Below are 19672 nucleotides of genomic sequence, written 5' to 3'. Positions count from 1 at the left end.
TAGGAGACAGAAGTCAAGTTAGAATTAATAATCTAGCATTCAAAAAGAGAAAATGTGTATTTACTATTTATATAAATATTGAAGCATGCCTCACCATTAGGTTCGTCAACATCTCGTAGTAACTCCAATTCATCAGCGTACATAAGTTCATATTCTTCATCAGGGTCAGGAAAATCAGACATTTTAATCAGAAAATTGTTTACAAAAAGGTAAATTGATATTTTGTAGAGGTTATCAAGATTTCCACTAATAAAGTTTTCAATATTATTAATAACAATATAAAAGATGTGACTATTTTTATTTTACCATTTTTTTATTGTGTAAAGAGATTAAAGTAACCAGATATTTGTAAATAAAATGAACAAAAACAAAAATTCGCGGGAAAAACAAAAAGAAAAGCCGACAAAAATGACCAAAACAAACCAAAAATGAAATCACAGATTATATATCATATACACAGATAAGAAATACATGAATAAAATGTCAATGTATAAATGACAAGAGCAGATAATTTTTTTTTCTCTTGATTTGATTTTACATTCACTCCGTTTTTATGGTATTTCGCCATGAGCAGATAATGGCAGTAAAGATTAATTCGTAACTGAGAACAACAATTAAACAAGAATTCAAAGAATGCTCTTTCTTTCACGACTTTGGATGAAAGGCAAGTCACGAAGAGTACATATACTACTATATATTGTATATTATCTCTCGAATTAGTGATTACTCTTTTGATAGTCAAATACTAGTTTTTTTTTTTAGAAATTTAATTTATGTTTTGTTAGTTTCATTTTGCTAAGTACCCAAATATAGCCATAGTCTAGTTTAATAATCCAGGAGCCCAATGTTGCCAGGATTTTCAATTTTTTAAATAGGCTTGTAGCACTATTGGAAATTAATATTAATTGCCCATTTTTATAGGTTATTCAGAAATAATGTGTTGGTGTTTGTTTAAAACGCATTAATATAAAATTAATAAATTAGATATAGCTAATAAAAAATATATGGTTGTTATATCAGAATGGATTTTATTATTTAAACTAAAATAAACCCTTTTTTTTAAAAACAAATGATCTTTTCATAGTGTCATATATCATCAAACACCTATTTTAAACATTTAGCTATTTGAAAGAAAAAAATGTTGCTTTGTAACTTAATACTGTAAAAAATACTATTTGTACAGAAGCGACAAAAATGTAATTTTATACTGTAAAATACGACAATAATACAGTAATGGAAACACTAGTTTAGGTATGTAATTTTAAAAAACTGTTGTGGAAACGTCATTTAACGCTTTAAAAATATTATATTAAAATAAAAGTTTCCGATTAAACAAATCGGTATCGCAGGTATACCACTATCCCGCTGTTGGTGGTGACATTATTTGAAATCAAATTTCTAATTTATGTAGGTACATCTGTCTATTTAGTCACCGGGATTAAAAAAAAAACAGACTATAGGTACATAGATTATCTATAGAATCCGGTCGAAAGATCTTTGCCTATTCCATCATTGAAAAGGAGATGGACGAATATGGGAAAAAAACTATAGAATCCCTGCGAGGTATAGAATGGATCTGCCAGGGTCTCTCAGATTAATTTGATTTATTAGCTTGTTTGCCCTTCTAGTTACATAAAGAAACCGGACAGTCCATCTGAAATACATATACCTACTTTAAAACCACAGGACACCGAGGAACTACCATTTTCCTGTTTTATTTAATTAAATAACTAGGTACAATCTTTTTTAGATAGGTAGATACTATTTGTAACTAATTAAAGAGCGAGTTCGTGTTTGGTAGTAATAATTATTAAAATACAGTTGAAACAATGAATATTCGCACAGGTTAATCGTGCAGGTATTTGTAAATAAAACTACGAACTTATATATACGAAAGTTTTTTTTAATAATTGGGTATATTTACAATAGATTACTTAACAAACGTGAGTTACATGGATAATGTATTGTAGAATAGGTATCTGACCGGTAATACCTTTATTAATGTTACGATGCACATTCACACACAATATCGAAGTAGACACATGTGGTACTCACAAGTACCCACAGCACATATAAACATAGTACGTAAATTGGAATGTTTAATTTAAAAAAAATTGGTAAATAAATATATAAAAAATTAACAACGTGAATCATAAAGAAAATAGTAACTACTAATATATAGGAATTATTCACAAATAAAACGATTTAAATTAGATACAATCCTTACATGGCAGGTATTCGATACAGACGGCATCAATATCGTGTAAAATATCAATTAAATTCAACTTATAATATCAGAAATCAAATTATTGCCTATTTGACTTTAAACCACATTTAAATTGCCTATAAACATTACAACATTTCACTGAAAAATAAATAATAAACACTTAATCATAAACAATAGTATCACAAAATTCACAAACACAAATTCTAATGTACAATAAACATCACAGACATCTACTTTCACCTAATCATTAGTGACTTGGAACAGTTTAATGAGATTTCTTTATATTATTAAATACTTACAATTTACCACCCTCATGACATTCACTCGACTAAACAACTTGACTTACAAGGACACTCGGTACGATGCCTAGACTACCTATGCATAATGTAGATTGTTTTAGTGAAAGCAAAATAGTAATTGTAAAGGTACCTATATAAGACGTACGTTATGACTGTAGTAGATAATTATACTAGCTGTTATATTATAATATGGATAAATCATATTTAATAGGAAAAAAAATTTACGTCGAATAAGAGCGTCTAGAACATTCAATAATAGACTTGCGTAATCACATATTAAGGATAAAATGAGATCATAGTGCTTTCCAACAACTTTTTCTGGTAGAATCTAATTAAAAAGTCATAAACTACATAGAAGTATTACTTATTTACCTCCAAAACTACGCCATTTTAACAATTATATTATTTTTCACAATAGGGATGGACTTCGGTACTACTACATAGGTAATTATAGATCCTATCTTAAATGAAGTTAATCCAAATAGACTGAGTTTTTTTTATTTTATTACTGATATAATAACATGAAATTTATATATGTATCTATCAATAATTTTATATTATTAAATCAGCAATAAAAGTTGGATAACTCTGTTAGATACGTCCAAGCGGTTTCTACTAAGATATTACATTATCTAATATTGGATAATTTTATATTTCAAGTCTTTTTTATTTATAATACAGATTTTTATTATACAGGTATCTATTGTCATAGGCAGCTGATATAAATTGACAGTTGTATACTCGTAAATCAAATAAATTACTAATGAAAAAAAACAGTGACTTTTAATTTGATAGGTATCTAATCAAAGGTTGAAGTTTTGACAATCTACAAATTCAATATTTCACTAGGTAGCTACAAAGTTTTTCTAATGTCACAAAAGATATAAATTTTGTTATTCGCGTAATAAGTACTATTCAGTACTTTTGTAAATATATAAATTGTATGGTAACAATACAATTGAATTTGTAACATTCTAAGGCCATTTGGTTTGGTATTTTCTCCAACAGACCGAGTGCCTGCAATCCATTTTTCTAAACTAAGCTATAGACTTAAAATGTACTATTTTATTCGATATTACTGTACAAAACGCTTAATCATTCGCAAAATTTGACCTATTTGCTATCAATAAGTTCTTCATTGCATCGAATTAAGTTCTCTCGCGCTTTTAGCCCTCCTCTAGTTTTCCCATTACAATACGTACATTTCATTGAAGGTTTTACCAGAATCAATATATCTGATTTTTTTTGCTTTATTGCATCCTCCCGCCTGCCAGATATTTTACTAATATCATCTAACTATATGGCAATACGTTCATTTCACTACAGTTTGACGTAACTCTTAACTTACCAACTAACGCTGTACTAATGGACTAACATACCACTGACAGCAGTGTAAGAAAGTAACGTTACCGACAATTACCTACAAACATAAAAGTGCATCATTAACCAATTTAACGTGGTATGTCCATACCACGGCGTAAATGCTGCACTTCATTTAAGCCAGGTCAGCTCAACCAGTAACCATAAATGGCGAGAGGTATCCACTTACATTCTCTGCCTTATGGCTCGAAATTCAAATTTTAAATATCGAATTATGTAATAATTAATTATAATTTTCTCTATTGATGATTTTATGACTGTTGTCTGAAATTATTAAGTACAAATTAATTAATTTTTTTTAAATTTATCACTTTTTATCTAATATTAGGTAAATGAAGACATTGCGTCAGATGTGCGATGCAATCTGATGCGATATCACAATCGCGGAACTATTTTGCCTTTTATTAGTACTTGTACTCACTTCTCTAACATAACATTATTTTTAATTTTTCTAAAGTGTTGGTCAATCGTCAATTAGTTGTATAATTGAATACATTGAGCAAGTAACTTCGTTACATATATATGGCAGCATCGAATGGTACCTGATCCTTAGAAAACTTATTTATAATTTTACATTTCATTTGTATAATATACCTACATTCATAGATACATATCTTAAGGATCTCTAACATCATACCTTAGGTATGAAATGGTTCGCTGCTAAAATTGAAATAAATAGTTGAATTCTTAAAAAGGAGGTGAATGTGTGATCTTAAAAAAGATTATCATAAGTATTACAAGCCTATAGATGATGTGTGAAAACTATAACATAATACAATGCAAATCATGCCATGTCGAGCCGATGGGCGATGCGAATAGTACTAATTATGAGCACATTGAGATATGACTGTCATCTCAATCTTCAATCATATAGTACATAAAAAAATAAGACTGTTTTTAACATTTTAGGCCAGTAACATTCATTACACTTGTAATTAATGTTACTGGCCTAACATATTTCTTTAGTTTACAATCTTTTTTAAAACGTTCGGCTTTATGGCAGTTTTCAAATTTCGAATTGGAATAGTTTTGAATAACTCACAACATTCGCCGGAGCCAAAAGAAGAGGAAAAAAACTGACAACACAAATATAATATCTTATTTGTATTGTGAGTTATTCAAAACCACGCTAATTCGAAATTTGAAAACTGCTAGTTTATGCCATTTTGTGATAATATACGTATAAATCCCAAAGAAAACGTATTTTTAACGGAAAGAACAGTATAAACTAATACGTAATTAAATTTAAGGCGACTTTTACAACTGTAAATTCTGTTCATTGTAGTTGTAGTGTATTATGTGAGTAGCCTGATGCCATTATGAGTACGGACCCAGTGAGTGTAAATGAAAAATATCAGACTACTCATATTATATACCTACTACACTCAAATACTAGTTTAGCGATTTTTTTGTAATATAAGCAAAACTTACAGATATAAAGTCAGCCTAATACCAGTTGAAAGATACCCTCCAATCTCAATCTACAAAACCATCACGACGGAGCACTGTGTAAAGCAAAATAATCACCGATCACAGACATTTTTGTAAATTTTTTGAAAAGATCCCTCATCTCTCTCATATTAGAATAAGATTTCAGTTCTAATTCTTCAACCCTGATTAAAAAAGTAACTTCAATTCTATCGCATCTCTATGATCGTTTACTATTAAACAAAATAATAAAAAAAATCTTGTATTCTCTAACTTATGTCTTTCTATTTTTCTTATACACATTGCTTTGTCTTGACGTGTCTGATCTTCCAATCTGACATGACCTTTATTTAAATGGAGGACGATTGACCAAGACCTTGAGTATTGAAAAGCCGACATCACACCCGGCTTGGGCGGTCAGTGAGTGCTAGTCTCAGCACGGCCACCTCCGTGTGTCAGGCGGCTGTGATGGCGTGTGGGGGCGGAGGGGCGGGGTGCGCGGGCGCGGGCGGGGGGCTCTCCACCGTCCCGCAGGCCTTCAACTCCGTGAACACTTCAGTAAAGAAACCAGGCTCAGAGTTGATCCTGAGCATATTGAAGGACAATCGATCGACGATCAACAGGCACCGGTCCCAGAATTTGTCTTTAGAGTCTTCGACTAAGAACGGCTTGAGAGGGTAGGAGATCTCGTTGCCCATGTAAGAGTATGAGAGGTAAAGGCAGGTGAGGACAACGGCTTGGAGGTCTTGTGGGCGGGCGATCCGCTCGCCGTCTACCAACTCCCGAACGAGCATGTACACGAACACCACATTTGCTGGGTTTATGAAGGCCACATCCTGAAAAGAGACAATATATGACGTTAGATATTTTATACACAGCACAAACAAAAGGCAGATTTTGTAGAAGACTTGTTTAATTTTTGTATACTTATGTATTTTTTAGATATACTTTACCCAAAAAAAAGAGGATGATAGACTTTGCACAAAAGCCTTCTGCCTCAGTACCTCTGTCTCGCTTATTTAGTTAGCAAGCAGCTTGCTTTGTAAGCTGTATCTTGGTTGTAGGGTGAGATTAGGCAGTGAAATTACGCAACTATGTATATATTATTGCTACTATATTTTAACTGACACCGCATTAGTTGTGCGTCATATGATGTGTTGTCCGCGCTGTTCTACATGTATATAGGCGACAGATTCCATTCATCACTTAGTGTCAGCTTGTTTGCCATTATATTAGACGACCTCGGTGGTTTAGCGGTCTAGCACACTGCTTTACGTCCGTTGGTCGCGGGTTCGATTCCTCGCACGGCACAAACATTTGTATTCATGAGTATGATTGTTTGTATCGGTCTGGGTATTTTCTATGTATAATATGTATACGTATGTATTTACAAAAAAAATGTATCTATGAATTTGTATCAATTGTCTAGTACCCATAACACAAGCTTTAGCTAGCTTATCTTGGGTCTAGATGGCTACACAGCGCCATTTGTCCTGAGATTATTATTATTATTATATATTTACATAACAAATATCTATTTCGTCGCCAAACCTTACAAGTTACTTGGTCTCCGTAGTTCTTAGGAGTAGCAATTAGCAAAACAAGAAGGATAACCGTTGTAATAGGTACTGCTTAGTTGCGAAAATAAGCAATTCTATGAGTCATTATACTATAAAGGTCACTCGTTATTGCAAAGTTTACAAATTATTTTTGGATGAATGCGAGTGAAGCCTTATTTGACTTTTCTCTAGTTGATTTAAACAATAACAGTCCAAACCGTAACAGGTAGAACGTTACAACTCTATAATTTTATTTATTCACAATCATCAAGATTATTATTTACTTTAATTTTATTAATATTATTAAATGCGAAAGTTTGTGAGTACGGATGGATGTTTGTTACTCTTTCACGCAGAAACTACTGACGGCTTGTGATGAAACTTTACAATACACATAACTTTCAAATTTTCTTAGAAATAACGAACGCTGCCAGTATCTTCGGATCTTTGCCTAAAGGGACCCCTTTTAATAATATATTTTAGTTATAGTATTATATAATATTTTTTAAGCTTTTTGATTTTAGGTTCTTAGTTGTACAATTAAGTTATATTAACATTAGATGATTTTATTATTTAGTTATACACATTATATAGCTTATACATCAGAATAACACATAGGCTATAATTTTAAAAGATATTAGTAAATTATGTCATGTAAGTGTGATGCAGATGAAGTAGCGTGGGTCAACGGTTGTGAATAAGTAATATAATTGAAATTGGTGATGGATAATTTGTATCCATTTGTATCTACAAGAATTTAAACTCAATACCCATAGATCAGTGTAGTCCATTAAAATTCGACATGCGTTCCTACGCTAGTGCGCAGACTGAGACACCCTTGCATTAGTTAGGGGAATGAACTTTAATGGACGATGGTGCAATGCGGTGGGGTTGAATCTTGAACTTGTCATGTTGCACAAGCTTGGCCCTCCTAGTTTGCATTTTATATCAAATTCAAAAATGGTATCGTTTAGAATCGATAACTACGTTGTCGATCTACATCGCGTCGTAGTTAATGAATACACTTTTCGTATTTATATTATGTTAATAACTGTAAAATACGTATAAACACGTCCATGGTAGTGTAATACGCCCTTATATCAAGTATAAAGAAATGTATTTTTTATACTGCGTATTCAGGCGCTTGCAACGCGTCTACGAATTTTACGAGTGTAGACGTCTACACACGTAGCAGAGATATCTATTGAAAATATATATATTTTCATTTACGCCATCCATATCATATCAATAAACAAAGTAATATATAATTTATTAAATTATAATTTATTAAAAGGTAACTTTTATTCTAATATTAGATATTCAAGTTTTCAATTCACTTATAAGACTTTTCCCTTCATATCTATGTGGTCGAAAACTTAAATGCATGCAACTAATAACTTCCAAATACGCCTACAATACTATAATAAATCATGTGCTGGATGCATAGTTTAAAAAAATACATGTTATATTCTAAGTGACGCGCCCTTAAGAGTGGATCTTTTACAATCCCAGGTGGCTGCTCGATAAAGGCTTCTAATTATATTGCCGAATTTAGTGATATATTTAGAAAAGGTCATGTCTTCCCACCACGATCAGAAACGATATTATTATCTAAAAGATTTCGTTTTAAAACTGGTCTGGCATTGTAGCAGTGAGTGGTGAAATTACAGTCTACATATATAGTCATGATAATTCAGTTCTCAGACCATGGGTACTAAACACGTCACATAACGACATGAAATCCATAGTATAAAATAAATAGCAAATAGTGCTTTTCATGTGTACGTTTGCGTCTTCAGGTCATGTGAGAAATCAGTATTTTTTAAAATTCCATCTACATAAAATAATGGGCAATTCACACACCACCGCTGCACCGTCTAGTCCCAAGCTAAACAGAGCCTGTGTTATGGATACTAGACAACTGCTGTATGCAACTTAGATACAATTTTTGGCCATGATACACATAGAAAACACTCAGAACAATACAACGGTGTACTAAATTGCTAGAGCACCATTATCTTTCGATTCCCACAAGTTGACTATCATAAAGATTTATTTTATTTTTTAAATTGAACAAAGACCAAAGATCTAGATGCTGCCATGTTCAAAACTTTCACAATAAATTGTCACCAAATATAAAGATAAGAAATATTATTATAGTTCAGTATCTTTGGATATATCCATTATTGGTAATTGTCACGTCTGAGACCAGACAGCGTCGCGACGAGGCAATGACTGAAGAGCATAACGATGTTTTTGAACCTTCAAACTGGAAAGGACAGAGTAAGAATTTCATTACACCCAGTTAATTATAGAATTATGCTTTTTTCTTTTAATATAATTGTTACTGATTTAATAATAATATAATAGATAGCTTTTAGCTCTATTATCCGTTCGCTAACATAATAAAATAGATTTTGGTAATCACAAAATTTATGGAAGAAGAAATAAACCCTCTCGAGGAGAACAAATCATGTTAAAATTAAAAAATATAATGAATTAACTACAAAGCACTTTTTTCTATAATTGAACAAAGACCAAAACTTGCCTGTTGTAAAAATCATAACCATTAGGTACAATAACTTGTTAACAAACGTAAATATTACTTCAGCCTATAGAAAAAATTTAGATAAAGCAGATGATATTGGTAAGGATGAAATGCAGTATATATGTATAGGTACTGTATACTTTTTACTGTGTATATATATATACAGTTTTCTTTTTGTAAACGATAATATCGTGTCATTCATTAGGTAATTACCACTTCATCGTTGTATATATCTATCTACATTAAATGCGTAGTAATAGGTATCCTTTCTATGTTTCCAATTATTTCAATTCCAGTTCCATTAAATTCCATTTCCAGACGACATTTACATTAATTATTTCATGACAGCATATCGTAACAATAAAGTTACAAATAGGAAATAACTTGTCATTGTTTAAGTAATAGCAGTAATAACTTACAGATGTTTATCAATTTAAAATATTAATACAACTTGCACCCCTTAACATAAATATCCTTCTTAATGTAAATCTAATTAAAACATTATTTATTTAAAAGAGCAACACACAAGTTTCTTGCTCTTTCTTCTAGTGATGAGTCTGCGTTCCGAATGAGTGGTAGAATAAAAAAAAATTGACTATTCAAAAGTGCTCATATTAAGTTTATTTGAACAAAGATTATTTCTATTTCAACACAAAATTGAATTCATACGGTTTAAAGATTTTTGAAGTTTTCTCTGGGATAATAATTTGGCAAGCTATAATAATTAGAATTCAAGACTTAAGTATATTTTGATGTTTTTGTAATTAAAACTTACGTATTATTTTAAAAGCGAAAATAGTAATGCTTTCTAATGCCTGGCTACAAATATAGGATTTATACACCGATCCATGTCAAGGTTCTGTCAGAGTAGTACGTGGAAATCTGAGTAATTATTAATGTAGGTTAACTTAGAACATGGAACATTTCGATTTCACGCAGATTTATTAGTTTGCTGTGCCTGTCACTTCATTCACATTGTACAACTATAAAATATGCTCCAAAGAGATTAAAATATTGTTTTTTTATCCTTTGTGAAGTACATTTAACTATTATTTTAGGGTCGGCAACTCGCAAGTGATAAGCGCTTGAAACACCAGGGGTGGTGTTTCAGGCGTTCATAGGCTACGGTAACCTTTTACCATCGTATCGGTATCATCGGGCCGTATGCTTGATTGCTACCATCGTAGTATAAAAAAAAATATATAATTATTAACTAGCCTCTGATAAAACTACCGGCTTTATTCAGAATATAAAACAATAATTGTTTTATATTCTGAATAAAGCCCGAATATGTTGCTGTGTACCTATACTCGTATATATTTGTATTATATTATTGTATATTTATTTTATAAGTTATGTATTTATATATTATGTAGAATGTATATGTTTATGATATGTATTATTTTATATATTAATATTATTAATGTTTCTACTCCATCATGCGCCATCAGGTGGTGGATCTGTCTTTTCTCCTCTACCCAAAGGTTGTCTGGTAGAGATCGCATAAGCGATAAGACCGCCTTTTGTATCCATAATCTAAATATTGTTTTCGTTTGTATATATGTTTTTTTTTGTTATTATGGTGCAATAAAGAGTAATAAATAAAAAATACAAAAATTTGTACATGACAATATTAATTTTAAGGTTTATTATTAACACAAAACGAATATATATAAATAACTATTCACCCGATTAGAAGGTGCTGTAGATTATATATGAATCTATACTCCGAAAAGGTTTAACACAATACACAATCAAATATGGCCTCGCTGGTCTAGCATTCCGATGGTCACGGGTTCAAGTCCTCACACCATGCAAACATTTGTATTCATGAGTAAAACTATTTATATCGGTCTGATTGTTTACTATGTATATTAAGTATTTACAAAAAAATGTAAGTATTTATATAATATGTCTAGTACCCATAACACAAGCTCTGCTTACCATGGGACTAGACGGAGCTGTTTTAGATGTCCAGAATAAGAAATAAAGAATAAGCAGACAGACTCCAGTATCCTACTAAATAGTTATGTTATTTATAATGTATTTTAATGCACATTCAGAAATACTATATTTGGTTATGATACTTGTATATTACTACTAAATTAAGAAAAAAGAAACATTCATTTTTATGTAGTTAAGATTCTATATTATTGTATGTATTTAACAGGGATATTAGGGAGCTCCGTAACCGTAACCGAAACTATCGGATATCCGATATAAAAAAATATCCGTAACCTTAACCCAATCCGAAATAAAAGTTACGGATAATATCGGATAAGGACGGAGCCTAATTGGGACATGTTATGTAACCATTTTATTAGTTATTTGTACTTTACTTTTGAAATTCCTAAAACAATTAATATCCGTATTATATATAAAATATTAACTAAAATAATAACCGAAATTATCCGAAACTAACGGATAATCCGAAATAATTTCATATCCGCATCCGTATCCGTATCCGGTATAATAATCATTCCTATATCCGAAACCTATCCTTCCTTATTTTATATCCATAACATCCCTGGTATTTAATAAATACTTTTTATGATTTCTGCATAAGGATTTATATCTATTATATTTTGATTTATTATATCCTCTGACATTTTATTAAACATATATATTTACTAGCAACTCCGGCTTCGCAAGGATGCATTACAAGTTTTCGAATTTCTCGAATTTTTGTATACTGTAACATGCATGTATTATACCTATAAACTTTCCTCTTGAATCACTCTATCTATTGCTGAAAACAGCATAGTACATTGCTAGCAATGGAATTATTAATCCACATTACTACCCTACTACCCCTATTCCCCTATGAGATTTAAATAGGAATGATCATGCATGATCATTCCTATTTAAATCTCAATCGACTGATCTTAATTCTTACCTCGCTGTCAATTCTTGTCAATAAACATCAACTATTAGAAATAGCAGGTAAACTATTTCTCGCAGCAATAAACGAGTATGATTCCTAAGGGATTAGATTAATCGACAATAATCAAATAGAAACCACTCAAGAAGTTTAGCTGGTCGATTAGTTATAACTAATGCAGACATCGTTAAAGTAGATATGATTAATAATGACGGTTTCGGTGGTCTAGCGGTATAGGACACTGCTTGTATTCCGCTGGTCGCGAGTTCGATTCCTTGAACGGTAAAAGCATTTGTATTTATTTCTGGGTGTTTTCTATGTATATTATGTATGTATTTACAAAAAAAAATATCTAAGTATTTATTTCAGTTGTCTAGTACCCACAACATAAGCTCTGCTTACCCTGGGACTAGATGGCGCTGCGCTAATTGTTCAGGGTTATTTATTTATTTAATTATTGTTAAAAATAATATGAAATATTTGCTCTTTGGATTTAGAAATTTTTCCTATTTTTTTTTGTCCTTGGATAATTCACACAACGCCATCTAATCCAAGCTAAGTATAGTTTGTGTTCTGGAGACTAGACAACTAATAGAAATCCATATATACGTTTTTTTTATATAAATAGTGCCAGACTAATACAAATAACCATACTCATGAATACAAATGTTTGTACTGTGTGATGAATCGAATCCGCCGCAATCGAAGCGCGGAAGGTCCTTTAGTCTACATTTCTGTAATATTTAAAATGGTTTTAAATTTTCATAAATATAATATAAGAGAATAAAGATGGATCGAGTCATTCACCCATCTTTAAGACAACCATTTAACACTTATTCGATTTCATTTCGATTCATTCTCGTTAAGCGACCTGCACCGTGCTTTAAATTAATCCCGGTGAATAACGACGGAGGGCTGGGGACAAAGGAAAATTGAGAAAAAGGGAATTTTACTAGGATTTGCAGACAGTTTATCGTATACTCGATGAGAATACTACTATATAATACAATTTAAAACAGGGTATGATCATTACTTATTCAATATTAAATGGGAAATAAACGATGACTACTTTATAATGTAAAGTAGTAAAATTAGTAATATTCTATGCAGCAACATAATTAATATAAAAGTGTAAAATATGTGGAAATTATATATCTTTGTAATAGATAAATAATAAAATGCACCTAATTAAAATATTGTATCTACTCATAGTGTAAATAAATAACAACTGATATAATAACCTTAAAAAAAAATGTTCTACCCTAACAGCGTTTTTGTTCTCACTATTAAATATATTGTAGTGCAAATAATCAAACAGTGTAAGAGTATAATAATATCTGGACAATTCACACAGCGCCATCTAGTACCAAGCTGCGCAGAGCTCGTGTTATGGATATGGATACTTTCATAAATATTATAGATATAAGGTCATTTATTACTTTTAAAAGTTATTCAGATCGTTGTCGCAAAAATTGAAATAAAATTAAAATTATAATAGAACATTAATATCAAACTCAAAGTAAAAATTAATATTTGACATATAGAAGTTGATAAAATACCAAAATTATTTCAATGAAACTATGATCTAACAATTCTAAGGCAAGGCTCGTTGTATTTGATTATAAAATTCCAAGACTAGTTCCGATTTATTCAAAGTTGAATACTTCCGCAGTCCGCACCCTTTATGGCATGCCATACAACACCATTGAGGGTAGCAAACCCCGCATTCATGTTTCTGTCTCGTTCTAAACAAAAAAGCCCCAATTCATAAGATCTTCGTTAGGTAGACATTCCGAGTTACCGTGTACTTATCGATTTTCGCCACTGACGTACGTTTTTCGCTACCCTGAATGAAGTTGAACCTTACAGATGTCTTGTGTACACAAAGAATAAAAATTATAGACAGATATTTAATTTATTAAGATTATTATATAATTTATATTAAATGAAACAAAATGTACACGATTCGTTTTCGGAAATGAAATATCTTTATGGAAAATCTGAACGAATAATTCCACATTCTATATTTTATAATAAAAACAAATGATAGAATAACAAACTTTAAGAAATTCTGAACATACAATTTGTGTGTAATTTTTAAGAGACTAAAGTCATAACTCGTACAAATGATAGTCATTTATTAAAATATAGGTACTATCTTTGTATACATGAAAACAATTGTTCACAGACTATTTAAAATGATTTTCAGATATAACTTTCCAGATATAAAAGCATTGCCGATGTCAAATATAAAAGCATTTACTCACATAAGAGACTTTTAATCACTTACGTATTTAAGTCATTTATTTAACTCTGCCATTCAAATTACTCCAGTTCAATTCCTACATGTGGGCACAAGAAAGAGATATCAGAAAACGGTTTATTTCGAAGACAGAAGCAAGAGATCAGCCCAGTTCAAGTAAAAAATGCTGACAACGAAGAGATCCGGAAAAGACAACAAGGACCGTATATAGACGACAGACTCTGGGAATGCACTTATAAAAATACAACAGATGATTCGTTCATATATTTCATGAAGAAATAACTAATTCACTAGTTTCATTATGTAATTCTGAAAACCTTATGAATATCGTTAGCATTTCCACATAAAAGTTCAGCGGAATGACTCATGAAATTATATATGTCGTGACAACTTAAGGCACCTTCATTGGTTCAATGATTGGGCTCATGACTCAACTTAATTAATGTTTCGTGACATAAGTGTATTATAAAATGTTTGTCCAATACAATCCAAATTCCGGAGAACAATAAGGTGTTACCACTCCTTTACGCAGAAGTGCACAAAAGTCTATTAAAAGAACAAAACGCAAGTGCAACACAAAGAAATCGAAATAAGAACATCAAGCAACGTAATCATCACTATGAGTGACCCGTGCCCAGTACTGCGACAATGAAAGGTTGTCACGATTTTATTGATCAATTCATAATAATACTAGCTGTGCCCGCGGTTTTACACGCATGGAATTTATAGCCATGCCATGCCATATATATGTATTATTCGGTTATACAAGCCATAATATTGTAAAGTTTCATTAGAATCCATTCAGTAGTTTTTGCGTGAATCAGTAACAAATTTCCTTTCATCCACACTCACGAATTTCTGCGTTTAAAAGATTATATAGGCAAAAGTCTGTCTGTTCTTTTTTGCTTTTTGACGACTAAACTGCTGAACGGATTTTAATGAAATTCATCATGAAGATACATTCTATTACGAGGGCGGAAAATGGCTCATCTCAAAAAATAATTTGGTGAAATAGGGGAAGTTTGTACAGACTAAGTCGCGGGTAATAGCTAGTTATTTATGAAAGGTTATAGCGTAAGTTAAAGATAAAGTATAAAAAGTATTTCGTGTTGTATGTGTCCTCGTAAATTCGTATATATTCGTATGTATACTTAATCGGCATTGTGAAAATCTCATGGCCCATTCTTTTGTTTGATGTCCTTTATCTTTTTGATTAATTAGTGTATGTTTTTTACTCGTATTTTGTTTTATACAATATGGCGTGTCTTATGTATATATCACATTTTTCCTTTACATAGTTATTGTCTGTAAGAGATTGCTTTTAGCGTTAAGACCGCCTTTTGCTATATATTTTTCAACGTACTGTTTTTCTCTTTGTACTTGTTTTCTGTTCATGAAAAAGAGTATTGTTATTTTAAAAAAATACTTATAAAATTATTATATGTTTAAGTAGTATGTACTGTTGTATATTATTGAAGTTGATTAGTTTTCGAGTATTATGTAGTTATCAATAATTTTATTAGGTAAATTAGGGGAAAATTGATTATATTAATGATGCGGAACTGCATTGTAATATGTTGCAAAAGCGTGATAGGTATATATTTGATCCAGATCAAGTAGCACGGTTCAGCAAACGTTATATAAATGTACCAGCACATTTATCACTATATTTTCCCTAATTTGAATATAAAAATTAATTTGTATATTTGTAAACATATAGTAGTTCATTTGAAAAGAATGAGAGGCTAGTTTCATGTCACTTCTTCTTTGCTCGAAAGTAAAGTAGTAACTGCCGGTAGATTTGATATATCATCAGTCTGCAATGACCTTGATGAATAAACATATTTTGATAGTATAATATAATCAATTTCAACAAAGCTAGAGTCTGGTGATTTCCTACAGATATTTTATACTGAAATATTCGTTGTGTGATCGCTCACAACAAACTTTATTTGAGAACTAAACCACCATTGGCGTGATTAATCATTCATTTTCATTTTATTTTCGATTCTTGAACTAGTTGGTCTACACAGGTCAAGTTCACTTCGAGCAACATGATTATTAATTATATTGTTTAATAATTCTATTCCATAATTCACATAAGAAAGTGTAAATAGAGGTCAAGTTGACTCATATGAAATCAATTTTACCTGATGGAAGCATACTGGTATTTACCACAGGAAAACTGTACAATCAAACAGCTTACTGTATTTCGGTTATTGGGTGAGATATGGTATGGATACGGATATGGATCAGTAAAATTACAAATATGAAGGCACATCATCTTAGTCTTTCATATTAGTGATGCTTGAGATGTACCAATAGCATAACATTACACGTGAGGTCTATAGTTTGGACGGCCTCAGTAGTCTAGCGGTTTAGCACACTGATTTCCGATGGTTGTGTTGTGGGTTTGATTTCTCGTATGGTACAAAATTTGAAGCGTCCGAGAACGGTACACGGTACAACATAGGCATGATTGTTTGTATCGGTCTTGGTGTTTTCTATGTAAATTATGCATATGTTTACAAATATATATATTACAGCACTAGTCTTCACGTCGGTACGTGGCCCACGTGATACACGTGACACCACTCACACGTCAGCATTCCTGAGGACTAAGGTGCCTTCGTGTCCTATACTCCCTGCAAGCTATGCTGAATATGATTACTTGTATTGAGTGTTTTCTATGTGTATTTTACATGTATTAAAAACAAGATATTACATCACTTCTTTACTACCCATAAAACAAGCTCTGCTTATTTTGAGAGTGAATCGTGATTTTAGAATGAGATTGAGAGAGAATGAGGTTGACCGCACTATGTAAATTGTCCTGAATTATTATTACATAGTATTGGAATATTTTTTTTATGTAGAGAATAGACAAATGAAATTTCACATGTTTGGATGATGGTATCCATTGTTACAATCTCTAAACACACATATTTTCTTCTAATGCGTAAATGATTTTGTTAAGTCTTTGTTTCGTCTTTTTATTATATATTTTGATTGGTTCTAAATGTATTTATTTAGTTTAATCACTTTTAAAAAGATCAGTACTTGTTTAAATTTGGATTACTCTAATACGTCTCAAGTGTGGGTAAAGTTTGAAATCATTCCTTTAAATGTACTTAGTTAATGCAAGAAAACAAAAGATCTATACATCAACATAGTTCAAATTAGTACAGTAGAGAATTTATTGATTATCTCCTAAAATTATAGTATTATTATATTATTAACGAATGGCGTTAAACAAAAATAGACTAACAATAATCCTTAATTAAAGTTCTCATAATATGACGTACGTGCACAGGTACTACCCACGCACAAACAAACCAAATAAATATTTAACGAGGTCATTTCATTGGTGTATCCACGTTAATTTTGACCACTTTCTGAATTGAATGTGTCGCCACGTAAATACTCGTAGTATTAATACATATGCAATGCAATGTAGTTCCCGCTGTAAGCGTTTTATGACACCTTATTTTGTTGTTTGAAAAATATAATCCCCATTGCACAATTATCATTTGCAATAGTCATTAGTAATCATTATGATGGTACGTATACAACACGAGACTTCCATTATGTAGCAGCCATGTACTGCAATCCCCGAGGCATCGTTCCAGACACAAACAAAGATGTGCCAGTTTCAAAGTTTACCATAGAGGTCGCCACTTGCGCCGCAATGTAACTATAAATATATTATGATCTGCTGTTTACCTGCCATCCCTGCAAGAGCAACGATCTGTCCACAGTTCGCAACCACATGACGGCATCCCCCGCTTGGAAGTCGCGCAGCCGGTGACACCGCGAGTGCAGGAACATGCCCAAGCACTTGAGCAGCTCCGACGTCGACGCTTGTATGACTGTCTTTCGCGGAGCTACGACCGGGCCGACCACCGTCGTCGGTAGCTTCTCCGTGTAGCACACATTGTTGTTGAGAGCGTTCGCGCGCGCGACCTCCGTCGGCGGCGGCGGCAGCGGAGCGGGTACCGGCGTCGGCCGCGCGTACACCGTACCCTGCACGCTCAAATTCTTGTTTCTGTCCAGTGGTGCATTGTCCGTAAGGGGCGGCCGGAACGTCGCTACGCTCTTGCTCTTGCATTCCAGTTTCTTCTTGTTATTGTTCGCCGTCGAGAACCGCTTCCACGAAAGAGCGTTGATGAACAGCGAGTGCTTTTTCAGGTTCTTCTCGAGGGCGGTCTTCTCGGAGATTATTTTGGCGGCGTCGTCGAGGGTGGCGCGGCGCTCGTCGCGCGGCATTTCGCGGTTCTCCCTGTTCTTGGCATTGTTGAGCCGCTCGTAGGAGTAGGCGAGCGCGGCGCGGTCCGGCGGCGGCGCGGCGGCGGCCGGGCGCCGCTCGCGCGGGCTGAAGCTCAGCACGGTGCCCATGAGGCCCGCGCGCGTGTAGCCGCTAGGTGCCCGCATGCATCACGGTCGCGGGCGGCGGCGGCGGCGGCGGCAGCCCGTGTGGGCTCGATACGCCCGCGCCTGCGCCCTGTTCCCGGCGTATCGACCGCGGCGCGCGCACCCAGCTGACGGGCTGACCGCCGCACGCCGCCCTGACTTCGGTGCCCCGCCCGCGCCAGTAAACAAACCCTTGTCTTCTTAGCGGTAAACCATGAGAGATCAGTTTATTAATTCCTTTTAGATAATGCCACGGTCAACACTTATCCATTAACCACTATAATAATAGATTCAGATAATATTTACAAAGGACAATTGCAGATTCAAATGAAAGAGTAATATTTGTCGGATCTGTTTAAATTGTGGATATTTGCAGATGTTATATAATAATGTGGTATTCTGTCCACCTATCCACATATTGTACATATGCCTACGAGTACATGCCTATGTTGTAATGAGTCACGTACCGAGCAATCTCCGATCATGTCGCACTCAGCAATTTGTCAGTCAAAGTTTTCCGCATCAAATGTAGGTTGATGAGCTAGCGGCGGCTGACCTGAATATAATTTTAATGAAAAAATTATCAACTTAAAAGCTAAGGCTGTCGAGAGAATAAAAGCTCCATGTTAATGATTCGTGAGCTCTTCCTTTTCAACGAAACTTATATCTAAAGAAAA

At 33.0% G+C, this 19672-nt stretch overlaps 2 protein-coding genes across 2 annotated transcripts in view; both read right to left on the bottom strand.

The window, feature by feature from the left end:
* LOC131851188 (chromosome transmission fidelity protein 18 homolog) overlaps nucleotides 1–375 on the bottom strand; it is a 48562-nt gene extending 48187 nt beyond the window's left edge. The window contains 1 exon segment of the mRNA XM_059201636.1: nucleotides 95–375. Coding sequence (XP_059057619.1) covers nucleotides 95–182 — 88 coding nt within the window. The 5' untranslated portion in view covers nucleotides 183–375.
* A 4937-nt stretch (nucleotides 376–5312) lies between these two features.
* On the bottom strand, nucleotides 5313–19016 carry LOC131851213 (cyclin-dependent kinase 5 activator 1). The gene is made up of 2 exons (XM_059201669.1): nucleotides 18309–19016; nucleotides 5313–6170 (listed from the first exon to the last, which is right to left on the bottom strand). The coding sequence occupies exons 1-2, from the start codon at nucleotides 19014–19016 to the stop codon at nucleotides 5790–5792; spliced, it is 1089 nt and encodes a 362-aa protein (XP_059057652.1). The 3' UTR covers nucleotides 5313–5789.
* Between the last annotated feature and the right edge of the window lie 656 nt (nucleotides 19017–19672).

This window comes from Achroia grisella, unplaced genomic scaffold (genome assembly GCF_030625045.1).
Source record: "Achroia grisella isolate CSIRO2021 unplaced genomic scaffold, CSIRO_AGI_Agris_v1 utg782, whole genome shotgun sequence".
NCBI classification, from domain to species: Eukaryota; Metazoa; Arthropoda; class Insecta; order Lepidoptera; family Pyralidae; genus Achroia; species Achroia grisella.
This window is presented reverse-complemented; position numbering and strand designations above follow the sequence as displayed.

Excerpts from the sequence above, each read along its gene's own strand:
- LOC131851213 (XM_059201669.1), bottom strand. The coding sequence starts at position 19,016 with ATGCGGGCACCTAGCGGCTACACGCGCGCGGGCCTCATGGGCACCGTG. Across the intron at positions 6,171-18,308 it reads TGCTCTTGCAGGGATGGCAG|GATGTGGCCTTCATAAACCC; the intron begins GTAAACAGCAGA and ends GTCTCTTTTCAG.